At 40.9% G+C, this 17,746-nt stretch overlaps 1 protein-coding gene across 1 annotated transcript in view; it reads right to left on the bottom strand.

Annotated features, from left to right (window-relative positions):
- The window catches only part of LOC107226905 (sodium-dependent dopamine transporter), a 429,903-nt gene that overhangs the window by 47,855 nt on the left and 364,302 nt on the right, over nt 1-17,746 (bottom strand). The window contains exon 8 of the mRNA XM_046733912.1: nt 16,379-16,482. Coding sequence (XP_046589868.1) covers nt 16,379-16,482 — 104 coding nt within the window. The remainder of the gene's footprint in view (nt 1-16,378; nt 16,483-17,746) is intronic.

Below are 17,746 nucleotides of genomic sequence, written 5' to 3' on the forward strand. Positions count from 1 at the left end.
TTCATTTTACATGGATTCGAAATCTGTCTCGATTAACAAGTTCCCAAATTTCCAAGCATAAACGTCAAACTTGGTTGTGCGATAGGTGTCTGTCTCATTTCAATTTCGAAAGATGTTTGTTGAAGCACCGAGCTGATTGCATGAATTTAAACAAAACCAAAGTTATTCTACCTACAGATGAGGAAAAAATACTAAAATTCAAAAATTTCAAGCACAAAGAAACCGTTCCATTCTGCATTTACGCGGATCTCGAATGTTTACTGCAACCCACACATGAAAGTTTTGGGGAAAATAGAACAATTTATCAGAAGCATCTTCCGTATAGTATAGCTTACTATCTGCATTGCGCGTTTGACGATTCGCTTTCAAAATTCAAAATTAATCGTGGAGAAACTTGCATCCAATGGTTTGTGAACGAGTTAAAGGAATTGGCACTTTCGTTAGATGGATATTACAAGACTGTTGTACCAATGGAACCACTAAATTTCAATCAGATCAACGAATTTGATTTGTCGGCGGTCTGTCATATTTGTGAAAAACCGTTTACGCTCACAGACGTGAAACATCGGGATCACTGTCATTTCACAGGAAAGTACCGTGGTGCTGCTCACCGCAGCTGTAATCTAAATTACCAAAATTCGCACACCATCCCAGTGATATTCCACAATCTGTCGGGTTACGATTCACATTTCCTGATCAAAGCACTGGCTACATCGTTCGAGGGCACAACTGAGCTTCTACCCGTAAACAAAGAAAAGTACATTTCATTTACAAAATACGTCGAGGGGACAGATATAAAGTTTAGATTCGTAGATTCGTACCGCTTCATGCCCAGTAGTCTTGAGAAATTAGCAACGTATCTCGGTGATGATCAGAAATCAATCACACGAAAATTTTATCATAGGTCAGATAAATTTCAGTTATTGACCAGAAAAGGAGTGTTCCCGTACGAATACATAGACAGTTGGGAGAAGCTCGAGGACACACGGCTACCATCCAAACATCAATTTTACTCAAAATTAAATGATCGGGATATATCAGACGACGACTACGCACATGCATGTAAAGCTTGGCAAACTTTTAACGTTCAAACTTTGGGAGAGTATTCGGACTTGTATTTACAGACGGACGTGTTTTTACTGGCCGACGTTTTTCAAAACTTTCGACAGAGCTGTTGGACGACGTACAAACTGGACCCGTTATATTACTACACAGCGCCCGGTCTGTCGTTTGATGCAATGTTAAAATGTACAGGCATCGAACTCGAGCTTCTCACCGACATAGACATGGTTATGTTTATCGAAAAGGGTATTCGTGGTGGTGTATCACAGTGTTCGAACAGATACGCAAAGGCCAACAATAGATATATGGGAGAGGAATTCGATCCTGAGGTCGAAGAATCTTATCTCATGTACTTTGACGTTAATAATTTGTACGGTGCTGCTATGAGCTTTGCTCTGCCATACAGTTCCTTCGAATGGTTATCAGACTTCGGACAATGCGACGTTCTAACCATCTCGGACGACGCGGAGTTTGGTTACATACTGGAGGTTGATTTGGAATATCCTGAGGAACTGCATGAAACTCATAAGGATTTACCACTGTGTCCGGAGCACTATGTACCTCCGATTTCGACCAATAAACAGCCAAAATTGACACCCACGCTATTTTCTAAGAAAAACTACGTTGTTCACTACCGCGTTTTGAAACAATGTTTACAATTAGGTTTAAAATTACTCAAAATTCATAGAGTTCTCAAATTCAAGCAAACTCCGTGGCTGAAAAAATATATAGATTTAAATACCGATTTGCGAAAGAAATCTGACAACGAATTTGAGAAAAATTTTTACAAGCTAATGAACAACGCAGTTTTTGGCAAAACTATGGAAAACGTGCGAAAGTACAGAGATGTTCGATTGATCACGAAATGGGATGGACGGTACGGTGCGAGAGCTACCATAGCCAAGCCTAATTTTCACAGCTGTACCGTTTTCGACAAAGATATAATTATCGTTGAAATGAGTAAGATGAAAGTCAAGTTGAATAAACCATTGTACGCAGGTTTCTCCATCATGGATCTAGCTAAAACGTACATCTATGATTTTCATTATAATTATATCAAACAGAAATTCGGTAACCGAGCAAAATTAATGTACACAGATACAGATAGTTTGATTTACAATTTTACCGTCCCCGACATATACGAACTTATGAAGGAGGACTTGCATAAATTCGATACTTCTGATTATCCGCTCGACAACGCTTATGGAATGCCTCGAGCGAACAAAAAAGTTCTCGGTTTGATGAAAGACGAGAACAACGGCGAAATCATGCTCGAATTTGTAGGGTTACGAGCTAAACTGTACGCATTCCGAGTCATGGGAGATGAGACAGACACTAAACGTGCCAAAGGAGTCAGAGGATCAGCGTTAAGAAAAATAACCTTTAACGATTATTTGGACTGTCCGTTGAAACGTGAAAATCTATCCTCAAATCAGCATTTGATCATGAGTCGAAAGCACGAGGTATACACCGTAGAACAGCAGAAAGTAGCGCTGAGCTGGAATGACGACAAGCGGATCGTGTTTCAAAATACAACCGACACGCTTCCGTGGGGCTACAAGCCTAAGCTTTGTAATTTATAACTGTACCATGTCTGTCGATTGTCTAAAAAAGACGCATACTTGTTGTGTGTCGGATATAAAATAAAGAGGGACATACATTTTTACAAAAAAATATTCATTTATTAAAATGTTACATGTCCGATTCGTTTATCCAACTGTTGTGTGTATTGTCAAAACCTAACCATTTAACGTATATTTTTCTTCCACGCTTCTTGAGCACCTTCTCCACCAGATAGATATCCGGATGCTTAACCTTGAGGAGCTCTTGTTCGTAGAAACCACCAGCGATGGGTTGATCTCGGTAGTCTTTGAGCTTGTACGTCACAGGATGAGTATTTTCCACTCGACTTATCGTGAATATTTCGGTCGTCCAATTGGGAGTGTAACCTTTCTCGAAGACATTTTTGAATTTGCTGATTCGAACTTTGTCGCCGGATTTGAACTTTGCCGATACGGTAGGTATCGCTCGAAGCCCTCCGTACGCCTGACGTAACAACAGCCTCTCGTTTGCAACGGTGACATCCGACGGTTTCATTCTTATGGTTCGGTGTTTGACGTTGTTGTAAGCCGAAACCAAATCGGATAAGATATCGAGCCACTTGTAGCTTCCTTGCATGCTGAACCGTGTCCACATTTTACCTTTCAGCGTGCGATTGAAACGTTCACAGATCGAAGCCTTCAAATTACTGTACGTGGAGTAAAGTTTGATTCCGTAGCGTGTCATAAGCGATTCGAATTTCGAGTTGTAAAATTCCGTTCCTCTGTCGACGTGTAAATTTTTCGGTACCCGTCCTTGGACAAGCACAGATTCCATTGCCTTCGTAACATCATCTCCAGACTTGCTCTTTATCGGTACAGCCCACGCATACTTTGAAAAGATATCAATGACTGTGAGCATGTACTTGTAGCCTTTGTTTTGTCCAGCGTACGACGTCATATCAACAAGATCCGCCTGCCAGGTCTCGTCGATGCCGCGCACGTCTACACGTCGACGCGGGTAATTCCGGCGTGCAGGCTTATGCAGTTCCGTCACCAGTGCTTGCTTTTCCTCGTTCATATTCCAACGCTATTAGTCTGGTGTCCAATTTGGAAATGATTTCCGCGTTTCGAATCGACAAGTCTCTGCCTGTTTTAAAGTCTGTGTAGAAGGTATCCAAGGCTTTCTCCGTGGTGATCTCCAAAGCTTTGATCATTTGATCGAGGTTGTCGATTCGTTTTTGCAGCACGCTGAATTTTCGTCTCAAGGTTTTTAAAGTTACAGCATTGTTCGGCTCTGCGGGATCCGCGACGTTGCACAGTCTCTTGTTCCGTATATCGTAATGCCCGTCCGCTGTTATTTGAAACCCGACACCCGGAGGACCGCGAGTGCTCGCGGTCGTGTTTTTATTCAGCTGACGTCCAAACACGTCGACGCTCATCTCGGTAATGAATGCAAAAATGACGGGAGCTGCTTAATAAATGATTCCTGCTTCGCGTAGCTCTTCGATAATGGAGATTATTTCGTTATTGTGACTCGGATTTCCCGCTGCCTGAGATGCCAGGAGTAAACGAAGACGCTCCACCAACTCGTTTGGATCATCCCAGAAGACGTATTCCGTTTCAACACCTTGTCGAGTGATCATAGCTTGCGGAAGTAGACCTTTACCCTTTCGACGAGGTGACGGAGAATAATCCATTAATTCGGCAATGACATTTCTAAATTTGTAACTGTTATCGTTTCGAACAGCTCCGTCGGATGAGTAATACTTCTTATGCGCGTTCGTTGCGAGGATTATGTTTTTAAAATTTTCCCGATCTCCGGCGCTCACAGAAGAACCGTCGGGCTTCTTTTTGAACAAAAGTTCCAGCAAACCCTTCGTTTTCGGGTAACGCGTGTCGCCAATACGAACGTAGTCACTCTCAAAAGATATCAACGAATCACCGATCATCAGTCCGTTTGAGAGGTTGCGTACACCGTACACGTTGTCCAATTCGCCTGTTGTCTTCGCATCTCTCATCAGTGCAAAATACTCGTCCTCGACCGGTGTTTCTACGACTGTTTCATCCCCCGCCGAAGCAAAGGAATCGTCCATTTCCGAGACAGTTTCATTTTTCGTTTCATTTTTCATCTCCTTTATTTCTTCTTTAATTTCTTCCACCTCTTGTTTGACAGGTTTGGTGTCTTTTGTAACATTCACCACTTCTTGCAACGGAGTCACTACTGGTTTGAAAACGTCACTCAATTTCTGAGTCGTAGATTCCCTGCCCGACTTGAGCAATCTGTGTTTTCGACGGATCGCAGCACTTGCTTGAGCGATCTGATGTAGGACATCTTTTTGCTTGGAAATTTCAGAGCTCTGCATGTTGACGCAACTGAGTCTGCAGCGCTACTACGTCTCTCGCTCGAAAACGGTAAATTTTATTCCTTTTCCAGGCTAACAAAAGAATCGAATCCCCTCCTGTATCGTCCTTCGTTGAGCTCACTGTCTTTGTCGATCACCAGAAACCCGTACTTCTCACCGTTCCAGCATGCAGAGCACACACTTTTAAACTCTGTGTAAGACATATCGGTGTTCACATGATCGTTGTATACGTGTCTCAGGTTCATATCGTCTTGTTTGAATAACACGAGTAAGTTTACGTTGTCGCGCACGAGATGTTTGGGAATACGCGCGTACGTCTGACAGAGATAGAAACAGTCAACGTCGTGATGTCTACCCATGCAAAAGTAGGCTCTAATATTGTCCTGCTTCTCGCACGCTACATCGTCAAATATGATTATTGAGTTGGGCCGTGCTTCTTCCGGTGAAATCACTTGCTCACGCTCGGTAAACGCAAAATACTCCGTACTCTCAACATGGTCCAGCAGTTGCTTCAACAATCGGTATTTAGGTTGGTTGAGAGATTTCGAGTAGATGTAGATATTTTCAAATCTGAGTCCGTTGGGATGGGTTATAAGTGTGAGCAACGCATTAGTTTTACCACAATTCGACGGTCCACAGAATATCGCACGTACACTGTTCGGGAGTAATTCACCGTGCCGTTTGTGCTTTTCGACATTTTGCTCCGAAAGTTTGTCAAAATTCATCACGGGAAGCTTGGTAGGTTGTTTCTCAAATCGCATCTCGGACATGACTGATCGGATTTGCTATAAATACCCCGTTTTAAAGCACTTTTCTTCAGTCAACGCACGAACATGATCGCGTACAGAGGTAAACGAAGCAGCAGCAGCAGGCGGCAACATCGTGGCAAGGGTCTGGTGAATAGAATCATCAACAAACTTCCGATCGAGTTGCATGTTCCCGGTTACCAATACTGCGGTCCCGGTACGAAGTTGACGAAAAGACTCGCGAGAGGCGATTCCGGTATCAACCCTCTCGATGCAGCGTGTAAGGAACACGATATAGCGTATTCGAAAAATCGTGAGAACCTTGAGGTTAGAAACGAGGCTGATAGGGTGTTGGCTGAGAAAGCTTGGAAACGGGTTCTCGCAAAGGACGCAAATTTGGGTGAGAAGGCAGCCGCTTGGGCAGTAGCTAATACAATGAAAGTAAAATCAAAACTCGGAATGGGAATGCGAAAGTCAAAAAATGTGACCTTGAGAAAAATTGTAAATGCTGCAAAACGTTCCATGGCTCCAAGCAACGATGCAAAAGTAGCTATCGAATCTGCGCTGAAGGGAGCTGAGAACGCCGTTAAAAAAGCGGGTGGTAAAGTGCGAACACCTCGCGTCCTACCGGTACCTTCGAAAGTCGGTGGTTTTCTACCGTTTCTGATTCCTATTTTTGCCGGTCTCAGCGCTACGGGTGCGTTAGCCGGTGGTGCGGCAGGTATAGCAAAAGCTGTGAACGATGCGAGCGCGGCTAAACGAGAATTGGAGGAGAGCAAACGACACAACAAAACTATGGAAGCTATCGCGTTGGGCAAAGGGCTTCACATGAAACCGTACAAAACAGGTCTTGGTCTCCATCTTTCAAAAAACTAGATGCGATGCTACCACGTCGAGCGTTGACTGATTGGGACTTGTTGAAATATGCAAAAATCTTGAGGGTTCCGCATTTCCGCGGTGTTTTCATGCGAAACGAAATGCCCGAAAACGGTCCACGAAAAAACGAGTCAGCTATAATCAACCTTGACGACAAAGACGGTCCGGGAACACACTGGGTTGCGTACAAGAAACGTGACAATAATATCGATTACTTTGACAGTTTCGGCAACCTTCAACCACCCTCGGAACTCATAAAATACCTCGGAGTTGGTAGCGTCAAATACAATCATGAGAGGTACCAGGATTACGATACATTTGAATGCGGACACTTGTGTCTGAAATTTCTGAGTGGTGAGCTATATAAACATGGTGCGTGATTCGTCAAAGTCAGTCTACCACTCGCAGTCATGGATGATTCGTTAACGTTAACGATTTCGGGAACCTCTTCGATACTCGAGGCACAATATTTCCCACCGATCGAACTTGCTCGTGATAAAAGTTATGCTCTTGGCTTGGTAGAGCTGTTAACCTTTAATTCGATTCCCAACGTTGATGTCGGTCACAATAAAATTTACGTAGCTGACAAAGTGATCACCATACCTACCGGCAGCTACGAGATCGAGGACATAGAGAAGTATCTTCAAAACGTGCTAAGAAATACAGACATCAGGCTCGCCATCAAACCCAACAATAATACATTACGCAGCGAAATCACATGCAACCACACGATTAACTTTGAGCCGAATGATTCCATTGCTCAACTTTTGGGATTTACACCACGTGTACTGGAGGTTGACAAAACTCACGAATCGGACGTGCCTGTAACTATACTCAAGGTCAACGCGTTGCGAGTCGAGTGTAGCATTACAACGGGCGCCTACGTCAATGGACACAAAGTACACACTATTCACGAGTTTTTCCCGACCGTCCCACCAGGATATAAGATCGTGGAAGTACCGTCGCACGTCATTTACCTTCCGATCACCGTCAAGACCATAGATCACGTTCAGCTCCGGTTAGTGGATCAAGACGGGGACCTGGTTAATTTTCGTGGAGAAGTTATCACTGTGAGACTACACATCAAATCGCGATAAACGATGGGAATCGTATATAACAGACTGTCAAAGAGTAGGTATATCAGTAAGTCGACATGCCCCGATCAAGTCAGTCGTCGTTCGATTCCCGAACCGCTAACACCTCGAAACGTGGAGTTCCTGATAGCTCTGGGTCTGAAACTGACACCTTTTGGAAGAGGAATTTCCGACAAATAAAAATCCGATTTTGCTTTTTTATCATCTGCTACGTGCCATGGAGGAGGAAATCTTGAGCATTCAAACACCAGTCGTCTTTGACGAATCCGTTGCGCATTACGAGATTCACGCTCACAAACCTTACGCCTCGTTAACTTTCAACAACAGCGATGAAATTCGAATTACCGTTCAGCATCAGGATTTATGCATATTACCCAGCAAAAGTTCGGTACATATCCACGGACGACTCCTCAAACCTGATGGTACAGCTACTGTGAACACACAGCTCGTAAACAACGCCATCTGTCATCTGTTTGAAGAAATTCGCTACGAAATTAACGCAGTTGAGGTTGATAGAAGCAAGAACGTTGGCTTGACAAGTCTCATGAAGGGTTACGCTTCCCTGCACCCTGGTCAGACTTGGCTGATGGAGAACGCTGGATGGCTCGATGTAGAAGAGAAGAAAAAATTAACCGATGCCGATGGTAACTTTGACGTACTGATACCGCTCAGCATGATATTGGGTTTCGCCGAAGACTACCGCAAGATCGTTGTCAACGCTAAACATGAGTTAATTTTGACGAGATCAAAAACTGACGTCAACGCAATCATGCAGACTCAGGGGGAGGAATTCAAAATCACGATCAATGCAGTGGAATGGCTAATACCGTATTTGAAACTCGCGGATCAGAAAAAAGTTGACCTACTAAATTTCGTTCAGAGAGATCCGCCCGTTTCGATGAGCTTCCGCAGTTGGGAATTGTACGAATATCCCTCACTTCCCACGACATCGAAACACGTTTGGACTGTGAAAACTTCCACTCAGCTTGAAAAACCTCGGTACGTCATTTTGAGTTTCCAAACAAGTAGAAAGAACAAGACCGGCAAGAACGCAAGTCATTTCGATCATTGCGATATCACGGACGTCAAGCTATTCTTAAACTCTGAATCTTATCCGTACGGTAACCTGAACCTCAACATGAGTCGTAATCTCTACGCGCTCCTGTACGAGATGTACGCAAACTTCCAAGCTACCTACTACGACAAGAACCCCGAGCCGTTGCTGACAAAGAGTGAATTCCTTCGAGACGTCCCCTTGTTCGTTATCGACTGTTCGAAACAAAACGAATCTTTGAAGTACGGACCCGTCGACATCCGTCTTGAATTTGAAGCTAAAGCCAACTTTCCCGCTGAAACATCGGCGTACTGCTTGATCGTTCATGATCGTATTGTCGAATACAACCCGCTCAGTGGTGGGGTGAAAAAGTTGGTATAAAAGCTGACCCGTTTCCACCATCTCGCACAGTTCAAAGATGGAGCTTATCGTTGACGTACAAGGCTTTCGTAGACCTCTCAACAACACCTTCACGTTAAAAGAATTGGCTGTAATTTCAATCTACTCGGAAGCATCTCCTTCAGTGTTTTTCTTCAAACCACCTTACAAATGGAATTTACTGGACGTCAAATACAAAAGCCAAAATTCTTGGTTAGAACGCGATTTTCACGGCTTACGTTGGAGCTGTGGAACCGTACCTTTTGAGGAAGTTGAGCGGACCATTCAAGACAGGCTGTGCAAAGCTCAAACCGTGTACGTAAAAGGAGAAGAAAAACGAGATTGGTTGCTCAAAATCGTTCCGAAAGTTGAAATCATCGATATGTTGGACTTTGACTGCCCGTCGCTTGAAACCCTGCAAAAAACTTCAGCTGTGTCTCTGAGATGCGACCTTCACACAATACCCAACGCAATCTGTGCAGCACGAAACGTTTGCATACTCCAGAATTGGCTACAAAATCATCGTACTGTCCGGATGGCGAGGCTGTACGATTTGTGTTACTGCGCAGAAGCGTCTACAAGAACGGTCCCGCATTCCTGGCGAATATATCACCCTGGTCATGACACTGTTGAATAGAATTATTGTACTATTTTTTTGTGAAGTAATTGTCAACCGTACTCTAAAAATTGTACTCAATAAAACTTTTAAAGAATATTCATGAAATAATTTTATACCTTCACCTTAGCTCTTAAGAGAGAATTTTTTTCAGAAGCTTATGTAAGATTCGACCTTGCTCTCCATCCTTGACCGAGCTGTACTCAAACCGAGTTTTGCATTCCTAGAGCGATAGTAACCCAACACCGCAGGCTCTGACCGCGGCTATCGGCCGACCTTGCACTCCGGTCTGAACCCGTCCAAATACTCATCGTAGAGTTGCAGCTCGAAACCCTCCGTCGTTGCTTAGTGGAGTTCGGACATTTTCTTAGATTTTGAGACTTAATTCTAGATACAAAACGTAGGATTAAAGGTATACAGGATGGATAAATGAAAAAATATTCATAATTTCAATCTTTTTTTGTTTATTAAACGTAAAACTTACACAGAACATTGTTTGAATATTATACGTTTACAAATTCGAGTTGACTGCAGGGTCCGCCAAGATAGCGTATATGCAACCGTATCTCCTTACTGGCTGCTGTCACCTTCTGGTACAAATCTTCGTTTTCGTGGAGGGCTTGGTTCAGTCGGTTGGGCAGAAAAATCGTGAAAGCGTCATCTAAGTCCAGAACGATTTTGTCTCCAAATTTCGTTTTGACTCGACGAACACCGCTGACTCTGTATTCGAAGTAGGCTTCAAGATGCGAAACTTTTTTCAACGGCAGAAACGTCTCCAGCCGCGCGATTTCGTTCAGTTTTGAGAAGTCCATTGTCGTTACGGTCCAGTTGTAGGTGCTCGAAATCTCTTGTAAGTCGATTGAGGTCGGATCTGATTTTCAGGAGATGTTTTACTTCTCTGATATTCTTGAGGAGCAGTTCTAATCGTTTCTTCAACTCACGTTGTTCCAGAGCACTTCTCATTTGCAAGAAGAACAGCTTCAGACTGACGATGAACTTTTCACTTTTCGCTTTTATAACGTTCCCCCACCACATAATTTGATGGAGGGTAAGGAATGTCACGGGACTGATATCAAATACGTATGCGCGCGCACCTGACAAGTTTCGACTTGACGGTGAGCGGCACGCGGTCAAAGGATTCCGGTGCGACGTTGGGACAAACAATTCTCGGAACTATTAATTTTGGAATGTCACGGGGCTGATAAGGTGGGAAAGGAATTCGGAGTGGTTCATGTTACACATCAGCAAATTCTCGGAACCATTAATTTTGGAATGTCACGTGGTTGATAAGGTGGTTAGACAAAACAATGCGTTCGACAAGTTTCGACGGCGAGCGGTATGCGGTCAAAGGATTTCGGTGCGACGTTGGGACAAACAATTCTCGGAACCATTAATTTTGGAATGTCACGTGGTTGATAAGGTGGGAAAGGAATGTGAGGTGGTTGATAAGGTGGGAAAGGAATGTGAGGTGGTTGACGTTACACGTCAGCAGTCCTACCGTGGGAAAGGAATTCGGAGTGGTTCATGTTACACATCAGCAGTCCTATCGTGGGACAGGCGAGCACTACAGACCTTCGGTCGGTAAGATTGTTGGTAAAACAGCACGATTTTGACCCTCGATCGATACAACTGTCGGTAAGATTGTAGGTAAAACAGCACAATTTTGACCCTCGATCGATACAACTGTCGGTAATTGACCTTCGGTACGTCAGACTGTGACGTCATCGCGGAAAAGGGTTTGAGTCTGAGCTGCGCGGAGCGGCTCGGTCGGTAAAGAAGGTGTTTGTACTCAGAACCCGCCTTGCTGTACTACTATCGAGGAGTCGTATAGTCCATATGCCTCACCAGTGACCTTAGTACACAAGAAAGATGAAGACAAAAAATCGCGACTATGTATTGATTATCGCGAACTAAATAAACTCATAGTACCAGAAGGTTACCCCTTTCCTAGAATTGATGATCTGATTGCTCGTGTTGGGAGGTGTGTTTACTTCTCGAAGTTAGATATCAACTCAGCCTTCTGGTCAATACCATTACGTGCGAAAGATAAATATAAAACGGCTTTCGTCACACACCACGGTCACTGGCAATGGGCGTGCCTTCCTTTTGGTTTACAATCGGCTCCAGCAATATTCCAACGAATACTTTCAACCATAATTAGAAACAACAATTTAGACACCTTTGCAATTAATTATATCGATGATATTCTGATATTTTCGAAAAATTACGACGAACACGTGCAACATATTAAACAAACATTGGAAGTTTTACATGAGCAAGGCTTGAAATTAAACACGAATAAATGCAGTTTTGCTAAAAAAGAAGTTACGTATCTAGGACACACAATATCAAACAATAGTGTAAAACCGATTAATGACAATTTAATAGCGATCAAAAACTTTCCAATTCCGAGAACAAAAAAACAAGTTAGACAATTCCTGGGGAAAGTAAATTTTTATCTGAAATATATTCCTAGATCCTCAATTATCTTGGATCCATTGCACAATCTCTTGCGAAAAAATGTGCAGTTCGATTGGTCCGCTAGATGTCAAAACAGTTTTGATAAGGTCAAGGGTTGTTTATGTGAAGCACCAATTCTAGCAATATTCGACCCCACTAAACCAATTTTCATATATACAGATGCTAGTTTAGAAGGCGTGGGTGCAATACTAAAACAACCTCAAGAAGATAACACACTTAAACCGGTCTTCTATTTTTCGCGAAAGTTGTCAGAATCTCAAAAAATAAAAAGAGCTATATTTATTGAATGTTTAGCAATCAAAGAGGCGATTCTATATTGGCAATATCACTTAATAGGACAAAAATTTAAAATATTCACAGATCATGAACCTTTACGTAATTTCAACATAAAAAATTGCAAAGATACAGAACTTTTACACATATTAAATTACATTTCACAATTTACATTTGATATCGAATATAATCCCGGCACAAATAACTCAGAGGCTGATTGCTTATCAAGAAACCCGGTTCTATCAGAAAACAAAAATGATGAAGGTTCTAAAATACAAATCGTCAACTTCATAACTATGCAAAACATCTTACAGAACCAAAAAGAATTAAAGTGGGACAAACATTGTAGTAAAGAAAATGATATTATATACAAAACCTTGAACAAAAGGAAAAAGATCTGGTTAACAGAAGAATATGGTATTGCAGTCCTTGAAAACTTACATAGGTCACAAGGTCACGTTGGAACTAAACAGATGACACTTACGATTACACCAATATTTTATTTTAAAAATATGCACAAACATATTAAAATGATCTGTAGATCATGCGAAACTTGTATCAAAAATAAAACAAGATTTGGAAACTTTAAGGCGCCATTGTCGCAGTTGGGTCCTGCGTCCAAGCCGTTAGAAATAGTTTCATTAGATACAATAGGCGGTTTCGCGGGAAATAAATCTCAAAAAAAGTACATGCACTTAATGGTAGATCAATTAACTCGATATGCATTTATCTCCACTTCAAAAACACAAATAGCAAAAGATTTTATAAACCTACCCCAAATAATAGAAAAGAGAGGTAAAATTCAAACAGTTCTGACAGACCAATATCCTGGGATAAATTCCAAAGAATTCAAGAAATATTTGAAAGAAAAAAATATAACACTGATTTTCACAGCGGTAGATTGTCCGTTTTCCAATGGACAAAACGAGCGTACAAATCAAACATTAGTAAACAGAATTCGCTGTAAGCTTTACGAAAACCAAAATAAATCATGGACAACAATTGCCGAACAATGCATAAGTGAATATAACAATACAGTACATAGCTCTACAGGTTTTTCACCAAACTATTTGCTCTCGGGAATGGACAGGTCAATAATTCCAAAGGAATTAAATGAAAACACAAAAGAAAATTTAGATGTCAATAGAGCAAAAGCATTAGAAAATTCCATAAAATCGCATAACAGGAATAAATTATACTACGACACTCACACAAATGCAATAGAATATAACGAAAATGACTTAGTGTATATACAAAATGGGAATAAATTAAATAGAAAAAAATTAGATCCCGTCCGAACTGGACCATTCAAAATTACAAAAAAAATTTCTAAATCCATTTATGAAATTGATATCGGTACAAGAAAAAAAGATGTAAATATTTTTCACAAAAGCAAAATGGTCCCATATTCACAACCCGTCCCAGATCCTAACCAATCCTCTCCGGGAAGGGGGGATGTAAGTTTGTGGCCTGTTTACCCAAACTTATCTATGAAAAACAACAAACACGCTGAACGGGTTACGGAAAGGATAACCAAGAGTGACCATCGCGGAATCATCGCCTCGGGAGAGAGGGGAGTGATTGACAGGCGCTCGAGACATCCACTAGCGTCATAGTGAATGCTCTGTAAAATATATTGTAAATTATATTGTAAATTATTCTTTTCATCATTGTCAACTAAGCCTACAATCCCGATCGTCAAAACCGACATTGTTGTTGATTTAGGTGACTATAAGTGTTATAATTATTTTTGTTATTATTTATGTAATTATTTGTGATTGGTGTTAATATAATGTTTTAGTATCGTTTCTACATCAACCCAAGTCGTTGAGACTCAGGAATTATTATTTCCGCAACTCTTTTAAGTTATAAGAGTCACGCTTATAACTTAAATGTATATTAGGGTTTCAAGAAAAGAAAAAATTCCTTTCGCAGAAATCGGTTGAAAAGTTTCATTTATGTATAAAAATACGCCTGTTAAAATTTGTGCTGTACATTTATAATATTTTATTTTCCATAAGAATAACATGGGAAAAATGGTTTTTCATCTTTCTTATTTGTATAACTGGCTAACGGTGAGTCGTAGAGGAAATTCACAAGTATGTTTTTGTAGGTAATTGGATGCTCTACGATAGAGGTCACCCATTATTTTATGCTAAATCTATTCTTTCAGAAAGTTTCGAACGAGTGAATTTATTAGCAAATGATAAGTTAGTAAGAGACCTTCCTTATAGAGCGTTCAACTCCCTGAAGAGATTTGTTTGTGAATTTCCTGTGCGGCGCATCGTTAGCTGGCAATAAGAACAGAAGGAGCAAGGACCATTTTTCACGAATTATTCCTACGGAAAATAAAAAGTGCGATGAGCAACCTCTTAATGTCAATATTACGAGCTCAAATTGTAACAGGCATTTTTTCACACCTAAATGAAACTTTTTAACCTACATAGGAGAAAAAAAATTCTCTGAAACACTAACACATATTTAATATAATAAGAAATAAATCCACTTAAGGGAGCTTTCCAGTGTGACAGCCCGAAAAATCGCTGTTTTTCGCGATTTTTTTTTTTAAAGAAAAAATATAATCCAATCGGTCTGGTTTTTTTTTGTATATTAATTGGGTATTGAAGAATACAAAACAATTTTTTAAAGTTTGATTTATTTATTAATTAATATCTATAAAAACGATGAAACAATTGTTGCAGAAAATGCACTTGGATGTGGTGTCCACGTTGGGAGTCACAATTTTGATCTGAAACAAAAAACACAAAAAGATTATTGATCGGTATATAATTGGCTTTCGTGCTATGGAGGCTTTTTTTTTTTTTTTTGCAAAAATGGCGCCGGTTTGAACAAAAAGTATCGATTTTAGCATTTTTTTTTGGCAGTTTTTTTTACAAAAAAAATAGGAAGATGTCAAAAAAAAAAGCTTCCATAGCACGATAAACAATGACGTTAAGAATATTGTGTAAAAAATTCAACTCGATAGCTTTGAAACTCTGCCCTCCAAGTTGGACACCGTTTTGAAAAATGCTGTTTCGAGAAAAACGCGTTCAAAGTTTCAAGTGAGGAAATTTTAGGTAAATCGTTTACTTACGGTCAATCAGCGATGCCAGGTCCATACAATATCCCTTCTGCTTCTTCGAAAAGATCGTGCTCAATGGATTGTTCAGTCTGACGAGCTGTCCTCGCCTCTTTGCCATCCAGGGACGGCCGGCGGTTTGCTTGGGTGATGCGCGCATTCTTGTACTTAGAGGCGAAATCTGCGGCGCTCGGCCCTATCGTGCATCCCATCGTCTCCAAAATTTTTAAAATTGGGTCGTAACCTTCATTGAAGGTGCACACAGCACACTGCATAGCGATTTCTACTATCTGCTTGCCGCAGAATACGTGCTTTGGGGCTAAGTTTTTGAAAAATTAGCACGCGATCCGCTTTTTTTTTGAAAATTGAGTGCGACAAAAAAATAAGTCGCGCGATTAATTTACGGCTAATTAACGGCAAATTATGCAATAGTCCGAATTCACATTTTCGACAATTGGCGAGCCAAGTTCATGTACGTGCAGGTAAGAACGAGACAATAGAAATAACGGTCGCACGGGCAGACGGCCGACGCGGCAGCTGTAGCGCTCCGTTGCCTTCTTTCAAGAAATGCTGTACAGTAACCGAAATAATCTGAATTTTGGCATGAAAATTTCAGGGAATGTTCGGAAGAGTGTATACTATTCGATAAAGCAAAAAAAAAAATCGATTTTTTGAAAATTTCACACTGGAAAGGTCCCTTAAACTTCGCAAATCCAGTAATCCGCAGAAGTACTAGGCCGTGGCATACAGCTTATAGAGATTTGCAAACACTATAGAAAAGAGAAAAATATAATATGTAGGCAAGATGAGCTTACTTATAAACGTTGTTGTGGTATTTGTTGTAACTAGCGTACGCCAGTAAGACTCCAAAGCCCGGACCAAGTGAGAAGAATACTTGAGTCGCTGCGTCCACCCAGACCTGTTGGAACATAAATGGGTACGTAATGAGGTGTCTTTTGAAATTGTATAGAATAGTGACAATTTTCGAAACATGAAATCTGTCGGACATTTCGCTTTAAAATGCTAAAGAAAAGACGTTTCTTGATATTGATAAACTATTACAGTAAAACTAATTTATTTTCAGAAGGTAAATTTTCAATTGAATAAAATAATTTCCTTTCATCCGAGCCCCCTTGAACAACCGCCATTTCGTGCGTTTGAAGTTGGTGAAAAGTGCATGAATAGTCGCAAGTGGGCGAAAATACGACTTTATGCTACAGCAGGCGCAAGGTTCCATGGCCAACCACTCGCGAGGTAAGCATCAAAAAACAATTTCATGCGACCGCTTCGTAACATGTGCAGGTTTCCGGAGAGCAATTGCCCGTGAATCCGTATCATGGCGAGTTATTTTTTTCCTAAATCGATGGAAAATTCAATTGATCACGATAGAAAACGGAACTTTTCTAGTTTGAGAAAGAAGTAAGGTTGGGTTCGCTAACACGAAACTTCCTTTTTAACTAGGCTGAATCGTTTCACGAACTCGAGCTTTCACCAGAGCCACGTTCTCGTAAACTTGAGTAACAAGTTACCGAAGTTACTTCCTAACGCTGGTTCATGGACTCAGGTTATTACCAGAGACGCCTTTCTCCACAAAACAGAGAAATCGGAATTCCGTGTCTGTCATGTCTGAATCACGTATTGCAAGTATTAACTGACCCACAGACGAGGTTTAAAGCCATGATTGTATACCAGACTCGGGATTCCCAAATAACGATCCCGGATACGGAATGAACACTGCCATCCAATGTTATTTGCTTAATCGAAGCTGTCAATTGTCTCGATGCTATCCGAATTTGAGATGAATAAATTTAATCATCGAATAACGAAACGAGTATATTAATAATAGTAATAATAATAACAATAAATATATATAACTAAATAAGATATGTAAGAAGCTGGTTTCGGTTTGTGCAGGGCAAGGGCGGAGATAGATTGGTAACCAAAGTCACAAATCAAATGTCAAAACAAAATGTTTACGTTTCGGCCCTGTAAAAGGGGTCCTCTTCAGAACTACAATTTAGTTACAAACCATCATTCATTACGTACCAAGTTATCTGAATAACGTCAAAGAGAGGAATAAGCTCTTTTTCTTTTCATTTTTCTCAAGGGATTTATTTTCTTTTTTATTTTACCAATCAAAAAAATTGCAAACAGAAAATGATTCCGATAATTTTTTTGAAATC

Source organism: Neodiprion lecontei, chromosome 3, assembly GCF_021901455.1.
Source record: "Neodiprion lecontei isolate iyNeoLeco1 chromosome 3, iyNeoLeco1.1, whole genome shotgun sequence".
NCBI lineage: Eukaryota > Metazoa > Arthropoda > Insecta > Hymenoptera > Diprionidae > Neodiprion > Neodiprion lecontei.